The sequence below is a fragment of the Miniopterus schreibersii genome (assembly GCF_964146895.1).
Source record: "Miniopterus schreibersii genome assembly, chromosome: 16".
Lineage (NCBI taxonomy): Eukaryota > Metazoa > Chordata > Mammalia > Chiroptera > Miniopteridae > Miniopterus > Miniopterus schreibersii.
The window spans coordinates 4,765,441-4,786,267 of NC_138116.1; the positions used below are offsets into that span (position 1 = coordinate 4,765,441).

A 20,827-nucleotide genomic window follows, 5' to 3' on the forward strand; every position below is an offset into this window, starting at 1 on the left:
CCTGAGATCGAGTCACGAGAACTTCCACAGCCCGCAGATGAGCGGTGATAAGTGCTCCAGGCGCTGCTTTGCTCGCTCCTGTTTCAGTCGCCGCGACACCTGCTCCTCCCGGCTCCCCTTACCCCGGGCCCTTGGCCGCGGCTGCTCGGCCTCGGAGTTAGTCAGAGGTGCGGGAGTCGGCAGAGCCCGCGGCCCCGTGATTAGGCCACGGGAGTTGAGGCGCTGCTCCTGCAGGAGCGGCAAGCGGCAGTCGCGGCAGGAAGGAGCCGGGCATGGCGGCCGCTGACGCTTCTAACGGGGGCATCGGAACATCCCAGGGACACATTGCTCCTCCCTGGGGGTGGCTGAGCCCTGGTCATCTCAATAGCGAGTAAATTTCAGTGGTTCCAGAAAGCAGCCACTACCCCATCACTGCCTTAACCTTAGACTAATGCCACAGTCCCAATAGCTAATGCACATGGCAGCTCAGACCCAGCATACAGCCGGAAGGGGTGCGTGGGGGGGGTTGGCTCGCTCCCCACTCCAGATGGTCCCTCCCCAGCCCTCCAGTGCCGGCTGCTGAGTTGGCCGGGAGACCGACCAGTGCTTTTCCCAACCAGGGCCCCAGCCTGTTTTTTCCACCTGAGCTGGCCAGCCAGGGTGCCAGGCTGTGGAATGTTGGCTCCAGACTGGACTTTGGTCCTGTTGATTTTCTCTCGTTCCCTGGGAGACCTGGCGTGGGACCTGGTGTTCTGGGTTTGGAGGCCTTGAGCTGGTCCACACAGGTGGGATCGAGGATGGAGCGTAAGAGGAGCGACCAAGCCAGGATCCCCTGAAGGGTCGGGACTTGGAGCAGTGGCAGAGGGCTGGTGGTGGGGACAGCAGGCTGTGAGGAAGGGAGGGAGGGCCGGGGGAATGCAGGGTCTCTCTCCGCGGCTGTGTGCGAGCAGGGTCCTGTTACGGGTGGTCATCTTCCCCACCTCCGCGCCCCTGGTGGTCTGTGACCTCACCCTCCTTGTCTTCACGATATGCTTTGTGCTGGGCAGAGTCGACTAAACACACCCGCTTTCTATGAACCGAGAGCAGCCAGGCCAGGGAGGGATTCGCTCGAGGTTTCTGGCCCACGGAACCCGCCCCGCCGATCAGCCGACTCCCAGGGCTGGAGGCCAGAGCCACAGCGTGACATTCCAGCAGCTTCTGGCCTGGCCCCGGTGTCCCGGCCCTACCCTTCATTCCTCTTCATTTCTCAGAATGAGGCAGGTCAGACAGCAGGCAGGAGAGGCCCCAGCTTCTGGGAGGAGGCAGCAGAGTCCCGGACAAGCCCATCCAGCAAACACTGATTCAGCTGCTGATGGTACTAGGTACCCTCCTGGGTACCTGGAGGGAGTTCAGTGCCAGGGGGAGTCACATGGCTCTGCACTGACACCCCAGCTCTGCCACTTACGTACTCCAGTGTGGCCTCAGGAAAATGGGTTCGGCTCTCCGAGCCTTGGTTTCCTTATCTGTAGCATGGGTACAGCAGTTCCTCCTTCCTGCTGTTGCTGTGGGTATGAAAAGCAAAGCCCTTCAAGCCACGATGCTTGACGAGGGACGCGTGTCACTGCGTGGTCACCATCATCATCATCCCTTGACTGTCGTGAATGAGAGAATTCAGTGTCATGGGGGGAAAATGGATCTGCACCCCAACACTTAGGTTTAGGGGCACATGGTACTGAAATTGGGGTACATGACGCTAAGAAGAGGTTGGGAAAGAAAGGTTTGCATTCATATACTCCGAGCTTAGAGGAGGCCTGTGCTGGGGGAGGGGCTGTGGAGACAAGTTAGGCAAGAGCCTTGCCCTGGAGGAATTTCCCAGCCTGGCAGGAGAGAGAGGGAGACGGTAAACAAAAGATGTGACGTGTAGGAGGCACCTAACACCAAGTAAATAAAACGGAAGGTGCGTCCAAGTCTCAGGACGCGGAACCTTTGGTAACAACAGCAGAGAGCAGCCAGTCCGCAGGCACCTTGGAATTGGCGATTCCCTATGGGAGGGGCAGGAAGGCAGCTTCCGCAGGTCCCACCACACTCTTGGTGCCAAATTCCAAAATGCTGATGGGGTTGGTGGCACCTCCACTGGAGTTCTTGACTGGGGTGGATCTGGTTCGTTTCTCCTCAGATCCCTGCTCCTAAGCATGGAGGGACCTGAGGATGGGCCCCATCAAATCCAGGCGACTTGGCCAAACCCTCATAGGCAACCCCAATCCCTTTCCCAGCTGTAAAAAAAAAAAAAAGAAAGAAAGAAAGCCAACAAAAAAAGTCCCCTTTTTGTCCTCTGCCGCTGCTGTGTGTGCTTTGAATAGGGGCGGGGGTCAGGAGCGTCGGGGCCTGGTTCAGTAGTGGAGGGTGCGCCAGATCTAAAGTCTCGCGCGGACCAGGACTTTTTGATGCCATGGGCAGCCTGATATGCAGAATTCTGCCACTAGGGCTGAAAAGGTGCATCTCTTTGTCTGGACGGTGGCATCAGGTTGCTCGTTACAGAATTTCCTGCATATTACACATCTTTAATGTTTTATAGACATTTTAACAAAGACACTAACAGAGTCAGATACTGCAGAAAGATTGGGATCTCCTGAGGACCTGGGCGCCCGGCGCTGGAGGTCAGGGTGACGGGCAGCCAGCCAGGCCGCTCTCAGGGAGCAGCAGGCGGGATGGGCCTCCCCTCACGGGTGCCTCCCCTCCACACTCTTGCAGACGAGGGGCTATGGGACATCCTCATCAAAGACATCCCCAAGGAGGTGACCTCCTACACATTCAGCATGGACATCCTGAAGCCCGGCGTGAGCTACGACTTCCGGGTCATCGCGGTCAACGACTACGGCTTCGGCACCCCCAGCAGCCCCTCCCAGTCTGTGCCAGGTACCGGCCTGTGGGGTGAGGGCCGCGGAGGCTGGGCCCCGGGGAAGGAGGCCTGGAAGCGTTGGGGTGATGACTGAAATACACTGTCCCCTCTATGCCCCGGAGCAGTGAGCCCCTTGGCCAGGGCCTGAGTCAGCTTTTCAATGACTCCAGAAGCCCTGGGCAGGGGGCCCAGTGGCCTTGTGATCAAATCAGCGAGCCCAACAGGAGAGCTTCCGTGAGCTCATCACCCAGGAGATTCAAGGGCGCCAGGCCATAAGCTGTGTGTCTCCATAGAAACTGCCCCCCAAACAGTCAGCAGCCCGTGGAGCACAGGCCTGGATGCCCTGACCAGCAGGGCCCTGGTGGGGTGGCTGCCATCCTCCCCTCTCTCCTCTCCCTGTTCTTCCCATCCCTCCTGTCTCAGAGCTCACAAAGGACTCTCTTACCAACATCCATGACCCCAAATCTAACCACTACCCCCTTTTAATCCATGGTCTCTTCTTTCAAGGCAGAACTGTAACTCAGAATTTCTGCTCACCAGGGGAGTTTCAGACACCCAGCCTCCCTCTTCCCTCCTCCCACCCACATTCACCCTTGCCCAGATTGATAGAACTGGATGGTGGGAAGTAAACACTGAAGACTAAAATAGAAGCCAGCCCCTCATCGGGCAGCAGCATGGGTTAGACTGGCCAGGTACAGAAAGCATAGCCCTGGGGGCTTTGAAAGAAGGGGAGCCCTCCCTGGAGAGGCATTGGAAAGACCCACTCATGTCCACCCTCCCAACAACCCCTGCTTCCTGCTGCCAGAAAAAGATTACAGCCCACTTGAGCCTGGGGACAGACTCCCCCAGGCCCACCACAGGCCAGACAGGCACCTTTCCAATGCCAAGCTGGCTCTGCCTATCAAGGTAGGCCATGGGAGGCAATGGAAAAAATAAAAGAAAAAATAAAAGGAAAAATAGCAAGCATACCACCTCTCCTCTACTCCAGCCCGTGTCTCTGGCAGACATCACTAATCAATCCCCACACTCTTTCCTCCTGAGTTCGGAAGCAACCTCAGGGCACTTCTCAAAACAGCCCTCCAGGGAACCCAGTGGATCAGAGCTGCCGCTGAAGATGGTTGTCCCTCCTCACCTTGTCTTAGGCTCCACCTCATTCAGAGGACACAGACCCCGCCCACCCATAAACTGAAAGCAGGAGACGGGGTCCCTGGGGGCCCAGCACCCTGGCCCTGACACCCTGTCTGTGTTCCAGCCCAGAAAGCCAACCCCTTCTACGAGGAGTGGTGGTTCCTGGTGGTCATCGCCCTGGTGGGCCTCATCTTCATCCTGCTCCTGGTCTTTGCTCTCATCATCAGGGGCCAGAGCAAGAAGTACGCCAAGAAGACAGACTCGGGTGAGCTGGCGCCCAGCCCCACATGTCTGCCTCCTTTGGCGGGAGGGTGGAGGTCCCTCTTTCCAATCGGTGGGGCAGCCCAGGCTTCCTACACAATCTCCATCTCCTATTTTGCTTTGAACCCTAACAAGAGAAAGAGGGGGCAGCCCAGCCAGGTAGGGAGAAGGGAGGAGTAGGGGAGGGGAGGCCGCCCGGTCTAAAGGGATGCAGTGAGTGACTAATGTCAATCACCCCCCCAGGGAACAATGTCAAGTCCAGTGCCCTGGGCCATGGGGAGATGATGAGCTTGGATGAAAGCAGTTTTCCAGCCCTGGAACTCAACAACCGACGGCTCTCCGTCAAGAACTCCTTCTGCCGGAAGAACGGCCTGTACACCAGGTAGCGGGCTCTCTGGGGGGACTGGAGGGCGAGGATCTGGGGCCCAGCCGTGTCCAGGATGGGGAGGGCCACAGAGCAGGCAGTGCCCACGCGACCTCACCCTGTCCTGGAAACACTTTCTACCCCCTGAGTGGGAATGGGTAGCAGAAAGACACAGCAGGGCCGGGGCAGCTCAGCCAGGGGCAAGGACAGGGACACACTGGGGAGAAAACCACAAGGAGGTGGGAGAGGGTTTCCGCCGGTGATGGCAGAAGGCAAATAACTTGCACAATTTTGCAAACTGACTGACTGCCATTTGAAGCCAGCTGTTCCTAGGAACAGCCCGAAGCCATGATATTCATTTGCCCCAAAGGGGAGACAGACCCTGCAAAAGAGGGCTGGGCAGACACACCTGATTGAGAGGTGCCAGGAGCTCCCCGGGATTGCTTATGCCCTGCCTGCCCCCCTACCAATTCTAGAAAGAAAGGGCACTCTGAGTGTAGACACCCTCTCCCTGGGCCCTCCCTTACACCTGCTGTGATTGTAGAACAGTTCCCCCACCCACCCTGCCTCCCCAAGTCCACACTCTCAGCATTGTCCTCAAAGGGCAGCATCTAAGAGCAGCCCCCCAGGAAGGACGAGGCTGGTGGCATGCCAGCTCTCTCCGCCTGACATCTCTCCAACCCCAGGCCCTCCCAGCCCACTCCCTGTGGCCGGCCAGGCTGCCCATTTCCAAGGGCAGGGCAGCTTACAAAACTTCTCTGTCTGGTCCCGAGGAAGAGGCGATGTGTGTGTTCTTCAGAAGGTGGGGGTGCTGGCCAGCGAGGCCCAGCTCTCACCCTCTGCCAAAGCCAGCTTCCCAAAGAAAGGGACATTTGAGGCCGCGGTGGCAGGCCCAGCATGGCCACCACAGTCTCGCCAGGCTGGCTCCAGGGCCCTGCCACACGGAACAAGGGGGCGTTTCAGCGATGGCCTGGCCTCGCCTGCCCCTCGCGCCCACAGTATAACCACACCACGGCCCCCGAGTGTCCCTGCACCACTGGGTATACACAGAAATCCTTTCTGCACCAAATGAGCCCCAGGCTCCGTCCCAACCCAGCCACGGTGACACTGCCAGCCCCCACTCCCCTGCATGTCACCAGGACAGTGTTAGCCTAGCACCCCATTTTCTCCCTCCTCTGTGTCACCTACTCCCCTGTCTTGTCTACATGAAGCTACAGCTAGTCCTGTTACTGTTTTATTTTTAGTACAAAGATGCACTTTGTTGGTTGGAATAAAATCAGTGCAAATAGAAACAGGAGGTCGGAGGGGGTAGGGGGCTGCTTGTGGCACATTCCCAGGTCTTGGGACTATTCTCAGACCAGCATTTCTGCAGTGAACGACCTCTGGCCCCTGTGCAGACAGCTGGGGTTCAGAGCCACATAAAGCTCCAGAAAACCTTCCTGGAGCAGGCTGGGCAGATGCTGGGGTGTTAGGCCCTGTCCTGAGAGCACAGTTGTGGAGGACACCAGGCCTGCCCAGACGCCTCACCCTTAGCCCCCATGGATCAGGACAGCCCACCCTGTAGGCACCCATGGCAGGTGGAAGGCCCAGGCACCCTGTCCTGGGTGTTTCTTCTGGTGACTCAGAGCCAGGTCTCTAATTTGCCTGGAAATGCGTGACTTTCTGGGGCTGATTTTTTGAAGGTGGGGAACAACGTAGCCCCGGGAACCACTGCGGATCTCTGAGCAGATCACGAAGGAGGAGGTGTTTTCCTGTTTCTCCTGACCCAGGTGTTAACTCTAAAGCTCACCTTGTGCGTTTACCAATTGCACGGGGAGTTTGTTTGCAGCGAAGGTCTCCGGGCCTCACCTGAGGGTCTGATTCGTGGGGCCCGGGATGCGTTGATCGCTGCCAGGTGACGGTAGAGTCTGCGGTCCTAGAACCACAGGCAGAGAATCAGCGTGCTCTCCCCCTTCCCTGGAGCTAATTTGGGAGGTCGGTGCAGCGCCTTCTGCACCGTGAGCCTTCCCTACCCCAGCCCGGGCCCCCAGCCCATGTTCCAGGGCGCAGGCCCGTGAGGAGCAGACACAGTAGGGCGAGGGATCAGGGGCCTTCGTGCCTCCAGGCCTCGCGGTGGCCTCCCGGACCAGAGGAGGCTGCTCTGAGTGAGGCCCCCTCTCAGGTTCACTGCCCCCTCTAGGTCTCCGCCCCGGCCTAGCCCAGGCAGCCTGCACTACTCCGATGAAGACGTCACCAAGTACAATGACCTCATCCAGGCAGAGAGCAGCAGCCTGACTGAGAAGCCCTCAGAAGTCTCCGACTCTCAGGTGAGGGGCGAGAGGACCAGGTGCCCTGGGCGGGGAGTAGAGCGGCCCCTTCCCAGAGTGCTGGCTGCATGGTGGCCCATCCAGGTGGCCCAGCTCATGGACTTCCTCCCTCGTCTCCTTTATGGCCCATAGAGACTAAGGGGCCCCAGCAAACTATCTAAAAGTCATCTTCGGGCCAGCTGCCGTCTTCCATGCTCTGCCCAGAGTTTGCCTCCAGGGCTCATGGGGTCCCTGGAACCTGGGTGATGTAAGAGCCCGCCCCCAAGACCATGGTCCTCATGCTCTCAGGAGTCACCCATAGGCTCCGTCACTCAGTGACTCTGGCCTGCAAAGGCCCGTGACGGCAAGGAGAGGGAGGCTGACACTGCAGCCTTCTTGCCAGAGCCCAGAGAACAGATACACTGAGCTAGCCAGGGTCAGAATGAGTCCCAGAGATGGAAGGCTGGGTGCCCCGGAGCCCTGAGGGTGGGAAGCAGCAGAGATGGGCAGGGCATTCAAGCTTTGGATCCTGGCTCTGCTGCCGATGAGCTAGGGTATCCTGGGTGTGGTAGAGAACCTCTCTGAGCCTCAGTTTCTCCATCTGTAGAATGGGCAGGGGTAATAACAGGCTCTCATGGGCTGTAGGGAGTATTTGCTGCGATTAGGCATATAGAAGCTTAGCACAGGGCCTGGTACTCGGCAACTGTTTAGTAAATGTCAGCCTCTGGGAGACTCAGAGCGTTAGAGAGGCTGCCGTTAGGTGGGCCACGTGGGGACACTCTGTCCTAGGCCAAGGGGAGAGGGGGCTGAGTGCATTCCAGTGAAGCAACGTCATGGCCTCCCACCCCAGCCCTCTCGGCCTTGGCCAAGCCTGGTGGTTGCCCGGGAAGGGCCGAGAAAGGCCACCATGTCCCACGCCCTAGACCTTTCTGCCTGGTCCTGGGAGAGAACAAAGGGAAGAGATGCCAGCAGGGAGCAGGGTTGTGGGCCTTGTGGGAGGTGCCAGCGAGCCTGGGATCTGCTGTGGGCCCTGTGGACCCAGGGCCTCTCGCCCACTGCTGCTTTGTTCGGCTCCAGGGTTACTGACGGGCTGGGCAGAGCCAGGGAGGCTGGAGCTAACGCCCCAGCTCAGCTGGCAGGGCCGGAGACCCCAGCTTAGCCTGGCTCACACGGGGACTCATGTGACTCAGGCCGTGGCATCCCATTAGTATTTAACTCCTTGTGGCCCCAGGCATGAGTTTTCCTCTTTCTCCCAGAACATGGTGATGAGCTTTAGATTCTAGGCAGTCAAGGTGAAGTTCAAAAACATAAACTCCTTACTGACTCTGGAATGGGGAGGGGCCCTGGGCAGCCCCACCCACACTAGGCAGCAGCTCCGCTGTCCAAGGGCTGTTGCGAGGAGGGCACCAAGTGCGAGAGCTGGGCCTGGGCAGTGCCAGACAGGACCGTTTGGGTCCTCGCACTGTAGGACGGTCCTTCAGCCACAGCCTGGCCCCTGTGCCTCCAGGATCAGGTCGGAGTTTGTGCCTTGACAGCTAAGGAAGCCCGGATGTCGGTGTCCGTCGGGTGGTGAGGGTGCTCCGGTGGGTGCAGGGGGTGTGCAGACGCTGACTTCGCAATGCTCATTTCTTGAGCCTGTTCTCTGAGGACGTGAAGGTGACGGAGACATGGCCCTGCCTCCCATGAGCGCCTGTGGGCTGGAAGGGACAGACTGGAGGGGACGGGCTGGAGACAGGCCGGCTAGCCTTCCTCTGAGGCCCTTGCTACCAACATAAGTAAACCCTGGAACTACTCTCTTTCCGCCATGTGGAGCCACTCACTGCAGATAGTGTGTGGATTGTGGGGCGTCCACTGTTGCGACTTTCAATCTGGGGCTTACGGTCGGTGCCACTCTTGGTCTCCTGCTGTGATGGTTTTCCAAGGGCATGTTCCTAAGGGTCAGGGCCACCCAGGCCCGTCCCTGTCAGCTGCTCCGAGACTGACCGCCTGTCTTTTGAAGTCCTCCTTCCCCAAGGTCCTCTGAGAGTGAGCTTTGCATGTGCCGCCTGGTTTATATTCTAACTCAGACCACCCAAAACTCACTGTCCAAAATGGGTGGAAATTTGCCAGCCGGTTCCCTGTGATACCGTAATAAACAGAAAGTTGATGTTTCTTATAAACAGACACACATGATATGATGTGAGAAAGGCCCTAATGGGGCTGAGGTCAAGGCTGGGGGGCTGGCTGTCCCCAGAGGGTGCAGGGGTGGGAGTGAGGGTGGGAGCTGCACCTCCAGGGCTGCAGGAGAAGGGGTTCCAAGCCTCTGGGGGGGGGCACACAAAGGCTGAGGCTCAAAGGGCCTGTGGCTTGCTTGATGGAACTTCTAAAATCAAAGGATGGCTTCATTCCAACTTCATTTTCAAAGTAAAAGCCCGAGTTAGGTATAAAAATTTCACAGTGAACACGCAAGAAAATCTCAATGGAAAAGAAATTCCGAGCCATGGCACCGGCTCCCGATCACTCTTCAGTTCTTTATGTGATGCTGGCAGCCCGCTAAGCTCATTATAATGGAATTAAGCCTACGTGGAAAAGTACGAAAATATACAGGACAAATTAGATTTTATATAGTACTTAGCGAGCGCCCAGTCATCATAGTGAACATTTATGGGGCCCTCACTAGGAGCCAGGAGTGACTCCAGGGATTATTCCGGAATGGCACCACTCAACCCTCTAGAAGGCTGGTGGCTTTATCGCTGTTTTCAGATAAAAACAAGAAGAGTGAGTTGGGGAGCCCCCAACAGGAAGCCAAGCTCCGCCTCTAGACCCCCTTCACATCTACTGTGGGCCACTCATGCTTGGGCCCTGTGTGGCCCCTGGGAGGGGTAAGGACTGGATTTGCCCTCCATGGGGCCCATTCATTCCTTCCTTCGTGCATTAACTCAACAACTATTTGTTCTGCACCCACTAAACAGTACCTGCCACAGTTTACATGTGGTGGCTGCTGTAATGAGCAAGACAGGCTCTTATGAAAGCTGCATTGTGATCTGTTAGGGAAATCACATGGGTGTAAATATCATGTTTTCATTTCTCATTAAAGTATTATCACCACAGTAACTAACTTTGGGAGGAAAGTGGTGAACCAAAGGCTTCCTGTTTCCTGTGGGAAATCCTGGGAGAAGGTCCTATCCTCCTGGAAATTCACAAGAGGGCTGCCTGGAGGAGGTGGCATTTCAGCTGGGCGTGGAAATGTGACAGGGAGGAATGCGGGTTCATGTTTGGCTGCAGTGGTGGCGAATGAAGTCATACTTCGTTTTTAGAAGTTCCGTCTAAGTTCTGCCATCGCCCTCCCTCCGCTGAGTGTGTCCCATCTTTTGTCAGTGTCGGCTCTTGTCCATCAGATTGGACCACGAGTCTTACAGGTTCAGCAGGGCCCATTTCCTGCTTCTCCTTAGCCGGACCCACACAGACCCGGGAAGCCCAGCTTGTTCCAAACTGGGCTCATCAACAGGACCGAGAGAGCCTGGGGGGAGGAGAAGCCATGTGTTGGGCACCAACCATGCCAAGCCCTGTGCTTTTCACATTCTCATTTACCATCTAACCACCCTGCCATGCAAATGGGAAGACCCCCATTTAACAGCTGGGGAAACTGAGGCTCTGAAGTCAAGCAGCACTCCCTTGGTCACAGGGCTGCAGCCAGTGGGGATTTTAGTATGGGTCCGCTGGCTCTGAGGCCAGGTCCTCTGCAGCCCGACACAGAGGGGAGCTCGAACAATTGAGGCCTTCGGTGACCCCGACCCCCCTCCACACCCTAGTGACCTCCAGGAGGCCCCTGACCACAAATGTCTCTGACAGCTGAGGGCAGGCACACATTGGCTGTCACCTGATCTGTAAGGGCACAGGTAGCCTGTGTGAGATTGTGTCTGAGCTGTGTGCTTCAAAGGACATTAGTGGGAGATTTCCAGCTATTTTAGTACAAGGAGCCCAGACAAAATTGTGCCTCAGGGGGCAACCAGTGAGGAAGACCCTTAGCATATCCCCCCTCCCCACCTCTGATCCCCAGGCCGGCAGCCCCTGCAGGAGAGGCTCCCTCAAGGTGAGGGCGTCCAAGGGGCCAGACTCCCGCAGGGCTTCAGGCTGGACTGGAGCAGGCAGGGCCTGGGACCTCCGGTGAGGGAGGGGCTCCTGCTTCCCGGCTCTAAAGGGGCTGCACAAGGTGACCTCCTGTCATCTGGGCAAGACATTCTGCATGACATCATGAGATTCAGCCAGAGGAGGGTACCCTGCCTGGCACCAGGGTCCCTACACAGGTCCGCAAGCCTGAATGGCACCCACCCTCCCATTGCCTGCTGAGCCTGGTGCAGAATTCCTGCCTCTAGAAACCAGCAGAAAAGCTAAAGGCTTTTCTTCGCTCCCTCTCTTTTGTTCCCCTTCTTTTCTCAGGGGTCCTCCCTCCCCTCTCGCTGGCCCCCTCCCAGCTCCCATCACCAGGCCTGGAATCTGTCCCCCCACCCCCTCCCCAGACCCCGGTAATTGCTGATCGAGTAGCTTTGAGGAGCTGTTAAGAGGCCCAGGAGCCGAAACAGTTGCCTGATTGCCTGGCGGCCTGGCGGGCCTGCCCGTGAAAGGCCCCCTTTGTGCTGGGCCCGTTACTGGGAAGCTGCATTCAATTACCAAGGGCCGCGCACGAGTTGAAAGGCGGAATGGGAGCCCCTGGTCCCCCCTCGCTTTCTTTCTTCTCTTCTCACCCCACCCCCACCCAGAAGAGAAACAGATGTTCACGGAGATGGAGGCCAGAGAGCAGTCGCTAATGCAAAGACCCCCCTCCTTTGGCTTGGGAGAGCTGGGGGGAGGAGGGAAGCAGACGGGAAGCTAACCCCCAGACCATTTGGCTCCCAGCTCTTTCTTCTCTCCCTTTCCTCTCCCTCATCCAAAATGCTGCCCCACAGAGTGTCTGGCACACAGTAGGTGTTCAACAGATGGTAGCTGGCACGAGGGAGATGATTAGATGAATGGGCTTTGAGATCTGAGCCTCGAGGAGGGCAGAGAGACCAGTTCCCCAGCCTCCAGACCTGCCTCCCTCTGCAGGAAGAGGGGAGGGGAAGGGAGGGGAGGGGAGGGGAGGGGAGGGGAGGGGAGGGGAGGGGAGGGGAGGGGAGGGGAGGGGAGGGGGTGGAGCTGCCTGAGCAGAGTCTGCCGCCCCCACCCCCTAAGCCCTTCTGATCCCTCCTGGTGGGGCTTCCAGGCCCCCTCCCACCCAGCCTCTCCCTCTCCCTCTCCCTCTCCCTCTCCCTCTCCCTCTCCCTCTCCCTCTCCCTCTCCCTCTCCCTCTCCCTCTCCCTCTCCCTCTCCCTCTCCCTCTCCCTCTCCCTCTCCCTCTCCCTCACCTTTCACAGGATTCTTTCCTAGGTCGTTCATTTCACCCTGTGACCTTCAGGGACCTCCCCATCTTACAGACAAGGATGCTGAGGTCAAGAGAGGCCAAGCAATGGGTCCAAACTCACCAAGCCTATAAAGAACAGAGCTGGCACTTGCCCCTGCCACAGTCACCTCCTACCCCAGACACTCATTCACCCTGGGATGGGCCCCAAGTGATCTGAGAATTCCTCCCCAAGACTGAGGCCCAGGGCTGGCAGAAGTCCTAGAACCTCTACCAATGATGCTAGCAACTATCCCAGCCAGTTAGTAGGTGCCCCGCCACAGAGACCTAACCTGCAGGGAAAACTGGGCACCCCCTTCAGCCCCCCCAACACATTCACAGACCCTTACTGCCCCTGAACCAGAGGGAGCCCCCAGCCTCCTACCTCCTGGCATCGGGTGCCCACCCCTCCACCCCCTTCCCACTCTTGGCATATGGAGCCCTTGCTTGTGCAGTCCCTTTGTTCCCTCCCGGGTCAGCAGCTGGGCAGTAGGCAAAGAAAGGGGCTGCACCGTGTCCTGGGCAGATGGGGAGGGTCAGGCGAGGGACTTCCCATTGTCTTGGTCCCGGGTTTCCTGCTGGAGCGGGGAGGTGGTGAGGAAGGTTAGGGTTAGTGGCAGGGACTGTGGAGGAGTGAGGAGGTGGAGCGGAGGGGCCAGAGGACATAAATTAGCAGATTGACTGGGGAGTATTTATCACCGGGAGGGGAGGGGGCTCTCCTTCCCCATCTTGTGACGTCTGGGCACGTGTGGGCTTTGGAAAAATCAGGCAGCTCTGAGTTCAAGCCCAGCTCACTATTTCCTTGGGCAAAACTCATGAGCTCCAGCACAGAGGTGTGAAAATTCAGCCTGGTAACTGAGTCAGCTGTGTAGTTTCGTAGTTGGTGTCATTATAGTTCTATACATTGTAGCTACTTCTCCTGAGGGTCTAGATGTGGTAAAGGACATGGAGCTCCTCAGAACTAGGGCACATACAGATCCCACAGTTCAGATCATGGGGGCAAGGCCCACTCTCCCGTTTATTAGCCTGCAAAACAGGGAACGGCTGATCGTCCCAGACTCACTTGTACTGGGCCCTCTGGGTTTCCTGGATATAATAGTTTTCTGAAGTATGTTTTATATAGGTTGAAGGAATTAATTTACTGCCTTCAAGAATGTGCTTGCTGGGCAAAGGTGAGGCGACCTGAGCATGGTCTAGGCTATATTTTATTTTATTGATTGATTGATTTTTGAGAGAGAGAGAGAGAGAGATAGAGAGAGAGAGAAATGTAGATTTGTTGTCCCACTTGTGCATTCATTGCTTGCTTCTTGTATGTACCCTGACCAGAGGTCGAATCTGCAACCTTGGCGTATCAGGACGATGCTCTAACCCACTGAGCCACCTGCCCGGGCCCTGAGCTCTGTTTTGTTACGAGTGTCCTGGTCACTAAAATCAGAGTGCCTCTCTTGCCGAGAGTTCTAAGGGCGTCCCATTTGCTGTCTTCTTAGTTCTCCAAACATCACTGGGAGCTCGGGGTGGAGGAGGGGCACACAATATTTTTAGCTTCACAATTCAGATCCTGATGCTATTTTACTTTGCAACCCAGATTGACTCTTGTCTCGTGCTGATTCCCCGACAGGCAGATGGAGTGCAAGCCAAGGGACACCAAAGCACTGACAATTTTAAGAATGATTTTAATGTGTTATATATTTTTTTAAAGCTTCAGGATAGTCATTGTGTGAAAATCCAGAATTCTTGTGGATATTTTTCTTGTGCTTGTTGTATAACTGAGTGTTGCTCTCATTTTGGATCCCACATGGATGAGCAGTGCCAGGAGCCTCCACAGGTCTTATAATCTGGCCCTGGCTCTGTCCCCAGTCTCGCAGTAAGTCAGAGGCTAGACCAAGGTTGGAACTCAGTATATCATGTGTGGACCTCTGCTTTAAAATGTAGGTTTTGTTGTTATTCAGGTCTGGTGAGGCCAATAGACCAGAAGACAGCTGCCCCTGAAAAGATATTGTTTGTCACTCACAGTTCCCAAGAAGAAGGGACACATTATACCACGCAGGGCCACATGGGGAAGCACCAGGGCCAGTCAGCAGGCAGAGGGGAGCGGGAAGAAGACCTGGCAGAATCCTCAGTTGGGGTTCCCACAGGGAAGTCAAAGCCAAGGGAGGAGGCTGGGGTGAATCTGAATAAATTCAGGGGCTCTGGAAGGTAGGGGCCATCCCCTGTTATCTGGTACTTGGCCCTGGGGTGATTAGGGAGAGGGAATAGTGGGTCAGCATGTGAGAGCCCGTTAGAGGAGGTGGTGGGCTGTGGGCTCTGGATATGAAAGCTGCTAACTGTCTTAAGAATTGACCCGCCCTGGGAAGGGCCGTCCCTCCAGGGTCAGCAAGGCCCCAGATGTCAAAGCATCAGGTAGACAGACCAAGATTAAGTCAACCTCGAAAACATTCTGAGCGCACCGACCTGTCCCCGCCGGGCCACTCACACCCCCGTTCTCTGTCCTCCCAGGGAAGTGACAGCGAGTATGAGGTCGACCCGAGCCACCAGAAGGCCCACTCTTTCGTCAACCACTACATCAGCGACCCCACGTACTACAACTCCTGGCGGCGGCAGCAGAAGGGGATCTCCAGGGCCCAGGCGTATAGCTACACGGAGAGCGACTCGGGGGAGCCGGACCATGCCACCGTGGCCAACAGCAGCGGTGTCCAGCAGGGCAGCCTCTTCCGGCCCAAGGCCAGTCGGACCCCAACGCCCCAGAACCCCCCGAACCCCCCGAGCCAGCAGAGCACCCTCTACCGCCCCCCCAGCAGCCTCGCCCCTGGCTCCCGGGCTCCCATAGCAGGATTTTCATCATTTGTTTGACGTCTGAAGATGAAAAAGGAAGACAGCACCGGACTCCCCCCCCAGCCCGCCCCGCGCAGCCTGCCGGAAAACAAGAGCACCAGGCCATCGAGTCAGCTGTTCACCTCCTGAGTTTATTTTTCCAGAGATTCCAGGGCCAGCGGAGCCGGAGTGAGGAGGGGGGAGAAGAAACCCATGAGGCGCCGTGTGGCCAGCGATTGGTCAGCTCGGGACTGTGGGGTTGGCTCCCCTTCGGGGACAGCGCGGAGCTGGGGGAGCGGCGGGGGTGGGCAGGACCGGGCTGGGCCCCTGGAGAGAAGGGGGAGAGAAGGCAGAGAGCCAGAGGGCTGCAAGGCAGGGCTGACTGAGACGAGAAGCTTCTGGAAGTCCAGCCGGCGGCCCCCTCCCGCATGTGCTGAGCCCTGGGCCTGCTGCGGGCAGATGCTACGCAAGGATGGGGGTCTCTGGGCACAGCTCGCCTCCTCTCTCTTCAGCCAGCCACTGCCACGTGCGCCCTGTCCCTGGCAGGCATCGATGGTCCCTGCTGCCCCTGCCATGCTCCTCACCCCCACTGCCCCCCTCCCCTGCTCAATTTCCTCATCAAACATTTGGTTTATTTAGAAAACAGAAAACAGCTCAAGGGTGAGAGTTGGCCTAGCGAGCTCCTTGTTCCTAACATACTTTTTTCTTGTAAACCCAAGGAAGGGGGCCCTCGGGGTGTGGGCAGTCCCCCCGCCATGCCTGTGCTTGAACTCCCTTTCCGGAGCACAGAGGAGCAGCAGTGAAGTCGGGGACAGAGTAGGGGCACGGGCCGGCCATCGCTGCGGTAATCCGGCAAAACACAGGGAGCCCGGAGCGTGAGAGGGCCGCGTTGACTTTTCCCTTTCTCCAGTTCAGGCACCATCTGCCGCAGCCCTAAAGGAGGGGGAAGGGGAACTACTCAGACAAGGAAACTCAGCTTGCCTGGGGCTGGGGCCTAGGTGGGGGCGAGGGAAGGCCATGCAGACACACCTCAGTCCCTGGGCAGACACCTCCTCCTGTCACATACACGTGCACAGGCGCACACACACACAGGTGCACACACACATACCCCATGCACTGGCAAGGAAAAGGGTCCGGGGATCCTCTGCAAGAGAAATCCCTTTGGGTTCTTCTAGCCAAACAAGACACTCACTTTCAGATCTGTGTTCCTCTCACTCTCAACCCATAGCTCTGTGTCTAAAACACCCCACATCCTAAGCACAGAGGCTCAGGAGCCCCGCAGGGTGGCCAAGTCCCCAGTCCAGAGGACAGGGCTGCCCAAGTTTGCCCAATCTACTCAGTACCCAGTTTACAAAGAGTCAAAGAGCATCCCAACCCCCAGGGATGTCTTCTAGGCTCGGTTCAGCCTGGCCAGGGCCTGGAGTGAGGCAGGGGGGCCCAGTCCAAACCGGACACAGTTCCTGAGATGCATAGCCAGGCAGGCCAGGAGGAGCAGGTCAGATGGGACCGAGAGACAAGACCAGCTGATGGCAGGCAAAGCTTCTACACACACAATGCGCTCCAAGGAATGTTCTGTAGAAAGCCGCTCGTGGCCTGGATGTTCCCATCAGCTCGAGACTTCCAGATGCAGGGGTCAAGAGGGGAGCCTGTCTAAATCTCCGGGCCTTTGATGCCCGCACAGTTGGGGATGGACACCCCTGCCTCTGGAAAGATGGCCAGGCATGGGGCACCTTAGTGGGCAGGGCTCACTGGGGTGCTCAGCACAGGCACTGAGTCTGCCCAGGGGGAGTTGGCAACCTATTTGAGGGGGTGAAGAGAACAGTTAGGGAAGGCCTGAGTGGAGGATTGGGAAGCAAGCCAGGGGAAGAGAGAGGCTGTACGCCCCTCCCACCGGCCCAAAGCAGGGCCAGGGGCCTGGGAGGGCCCACCCGCACGGGCTCTTCCCCACAAACTGGGACACCCCACCCCACCCCCCCCGGAAATGTACAGGGGAGGTCGGAACACAGCTCAGCAGACAGGCTGGCCCAGCTCCGGGGTCCAGACAGAGCTGCTCCGTGAAGCAGGTCTGGGAATGGAAGCACAGCCTTTCCCCCAGAGGAAGACAGGCGAGCTCTTGCTTCCATACACATCTGGCATCTCCATAGCAGCACATCTGCATCTGCCCGTGTGTGACCACACTGCTGCTCTCTCCTCCCTCCCTCCCTCTCTCTCTCTCTCTCTCTCTCTCTAACAGCTGTGTCTTCTTCCCTCTCTGCTGTGTGTTTAACCATTTAAGGAAGTTCCCCGCTTGCAATAAGGAATTATTCTAGCCCAGCCCAGTGAGGGGTTTTTGGGGGCGGAAGCGGGAATCCAGTGAAAAACATGATGTGTATGTGTGTTGCACGTGAGGCCAGATTTCCTCTGCCTTTCCTAAATCACTTGGTGCAATCAGATGTTCGCCCTCCCCCTCCCCCCAGGCTCATTCACACCCATGCTGACACGCGCAGGCTCACACACATGCACACAGTTATACACAGAACACACACCACACGAGCATGAGCGGGGAGGCTCTTGCAACAACCTCTGGTGGCTTAGGTTGTCTCCGCTGTGAGGCACAGGCCGCCTGAGTCACCCCCACTTGGGATCTGTCGTCGAGAGGACAAGGTCGCTTTCCAGACCACGGCTCTTAGATGACCCCGTGAAGGCAGATTGGGCCCAAGGGGAAAGTCCACCCTTAGCCCTTACCCACCCCTCTGAACTGTGGCCTCCACGGTCCCCCCGCCAAATCTGGAACTTAGCTTCCTGAGCAGACATCTCTTTGCCCTTGTTTACATATCTGCTGGGGCAGCGGAGGCTCCCAACCCTCCTGCAGACACCTGGCTGCACGGGGGCGGGCACTGCCCATGGGTAACAGAGAGCCTCCCAGACCCGTGGTTTCCTGGGCCAGGGATGCCAGGGCCCCTGTCTGTGTGACTCCACCTGCGGCAGGTTCACACCGGGACACCTGGCACCTTTGGCTTTGCCTGGCTGTGGCCTTGGGAAATCTGGTGTCACACCCAGCAGCCCACACATGGCACACCAGGGCCGCCCTCCCCCCCTCCCGGCCGTGCCTCGGGTGTTCACATCAGCCCTGCACCCAGACTGCCAAGACAAACCAAAAAGCTGCTCTAAGTTCCTCCCAGGGCTCCAGGGAGTTTGCAGACGCGGGCTGCCTGGCCTGCCCCCCACCCGACACTGCCAGATACCGAGGAAACAGGACACTCCCGGCCGCCCCCGGCGCACGCTGCCTCAAGGCCTTCTGTCTCTGCCCACAATTGGGCAGTGCTTTTAAAGGTGCCAGAGGTGCCCAGTAGCCCACGCTGGGCAGGGGCTTCCCTCACCTTCCCACCATGCACATCCAAAGGTGCCCACCCTGGGGAGGGGCACCATCTGAGCAGTGGCCACTGGCTCCCTCGTGCCTGTGTGGCACTGCCAAGCGCCACCCTGACCACCACCCTGAGCACAGGTGCCCTCTTGGGACCACCCCCTCCTGTTTGTTTCCGTAAGAGTAACCAAAAGCATTTAAACGTGTTACCTTTCTTTACGCATATAGACTCCAAAAACAAAAACCAACACAAATCTTTATTTTTTTGATTTAAAAGATATAATGAAAAAGTTATGGGGAGAGTATTCATTATGGCAGGTGTTTATGTGTAAGAAAAAAATATATATCTATATGTCATATAGCTTGTTAGGTTTATTTTTTAAATGAAAGGTAAGAAAGCAGTTGATTTGAAATATATACCACGAGAAGTCCCGTGTCCTGTCGATCTTGTCAGTATTTTATAAATAAATTTTTTTTTTGGAGTTCTGAAGCCACGTTCATTTTCTCCTCCCTACACGTTTAGGACAAGAGCCTCTCAGATTATGCCAAATGAGATGCAAAAATGGTAACAAGGGGCCCGGCCGGCGTGGCTCAGCAGTTGAGCATCGACCTAGGACCCAGGAGATCGCAGTTCGATTCCGGGTCAGGGCACATGCCCGGGTTGCGGGCTCCATCCCCAGTCGGGGGCGTGCAGGAGGCAGCTGATCAGTGACTCTATCATCACTGACGTTTCAACTCTCTCTCTCTCTCTCCCTTCCTCGCTCTAAAATCAGTAAAAAAATATAATAAAAAAAAGTGAAAAAAATGGTAACGACGAATAATAGCAGTAATGGAAATAGCTAACGCTGTGTGGCATTTGCCCTACGCCGGGCACTGTTCTGATGACTTCACATTGATTCACTCATAGCATCCTTGTGACAACCCCTAGGAGGGAAGCTGCACCGGGCAGGATTTAGCTGGCTTGCCCTTGCTTGGAAAAGCCAGGACTTGTACTAAAGCAGTCCGGCCCTTGGACCTACCGGCGGCCTCTCTGATATGTTAAAGCAAGTTTCATGCCCGTTTTCATTTCCATTTCTAAGAAGCCAGCACCCCAGGCCCTAGGGACCTGGAGGCAGGGAGAACCGTTTGCTGATCTAACCTATTTAATCGCCCAGGGTTAGAGTTAAGGCTTGAATCACCGGTTGATGAGTGCAGTGGTGTCACATTAGACTACATTTAACTCACATAAATTAAGTCAGATGGATTCAAACAGAGTCAAGGAAAAATGAATTTAACAGTACATGTAATGCCATGCGTCGAGTACACTTACCTTACATAATATATATTATTGAGTAATGCACAGCAGACGTTCACAGAGGCTTCTCTCTATAGTCAAATGTAATTAGAGGAGGGCGTTTTCAATCTATACACGTGCGCACACTTTACTTTTACTTAAAACTCACCGCTATAAATTCATTCACCAATCTGCTCATGTGCGGACATACTTTTTTTTTTTTTTTGACAATGGGCTTGATATATGGAATTTTTTATTATCTTTCTTACATAAACCACATCTATAAGGCATCATCAGTGAATTCAGTTTCTATCTCTTTAAAGCAAAAATGTATAGAAATTATGAATGGAAGACTGTTCGTTTCCAGTCCTGCATGTAAGGAGCGTGGGAGTCGCAGCTCGGCCCTAACAAGTGAAAACCTGGACACACTGAAAACAACACCTCTTCTGGGGTCCATCAGAGAAGTGAGGCCATGGGGCAGACGGCGGGGACAGATGGGAACACGTCGCATTTACCGCGATGGAAAATACGGCAAGATGAGAGCAGAGTCCCTAGCTTACCGTTCCTGTCCATTTCCAGTGCAGCGCACTCTTCTATTTTTGCAATGTATTCCTTTCCCAAGGCGTTCAATGTTCATTTTCAGAGAAATTCTATTTCTCCTTTTGCACTCTAATCTTAGCCACTTACGTCATGTTTAATTAAATTATGTAATTACTAGAAAATGTTCGGCGGCATGAACAGTTGGAGAGCGGTGGTAGCCGACTCTGTAGGCATCCTGCTGGGTTCGGCGGGGCCTGAGGCCTTCACTGTTCATGGACTCCGGGCACCTTCGGGGCTGGAGACAAATACAGGGAGTCATGTGGCCAGCTGGTTAAGCAGAGGTCAGGCGAGAGCGCTCCTCCTGTTCATGTAACAGTGCACCCCATGCATCCTGTAAAGGGTAATTTTGACTACACATAACCTTTACAGGTAATTTGGAACCCAACCCCCCACGTTAGACAAAACTCCACTCCGAGGGGCTTGAGGATGTTCGGTGAGAGGGTAGGAGCATGGAAGACACTCTAGAACCGGAGTCAGAAGAAGCATTTCTGGCTCTCGAATGGTCACCTC

The 20,827-nt window shown here is 56.3% G+C and overlaps 1 protein-coding gene across 2 annotated transcripts in view; it reads left to right on the top strand.

The window, feature by feature from the left end:
• Window positions 1-18,926, top strand: part of SDK2 (sidekick cell adhesion molecule 2) — a 185,181-nt gene extending 166,255 nt beyond the window's left edge. For both annotated transcript variants that reach the window (XM_081162409.1, XM_081162410.1), the window contains 5 exons: window positions 2,710-2,874; window positions 4,110-4,250; window positions 4,490-4,628; window positions 6,790-6,916; window positions 14,787-18,926. In XM_081162409.1, the coding sequence (XP_081018535.1) occupies window positions 2,710-2,874; window positions 4,110-4,250; window positions 4,490-4,628; window positions 6,790-6,916; window positions 14,787-15,140 (926 nt within the window). In that variant the 3' untranslated portion in view covers window positions 15,141-18,926. The remainder of the gene's footprint in view (window positions 1-2,709; window positions 2,875-4,109; window positions 4,251-4,489; window positions 4,629-6,789; window positions 6,917-14,786) is intronic.
• Window positions 18,927-20,827: the final 1,901 nt, after the last annotated feature.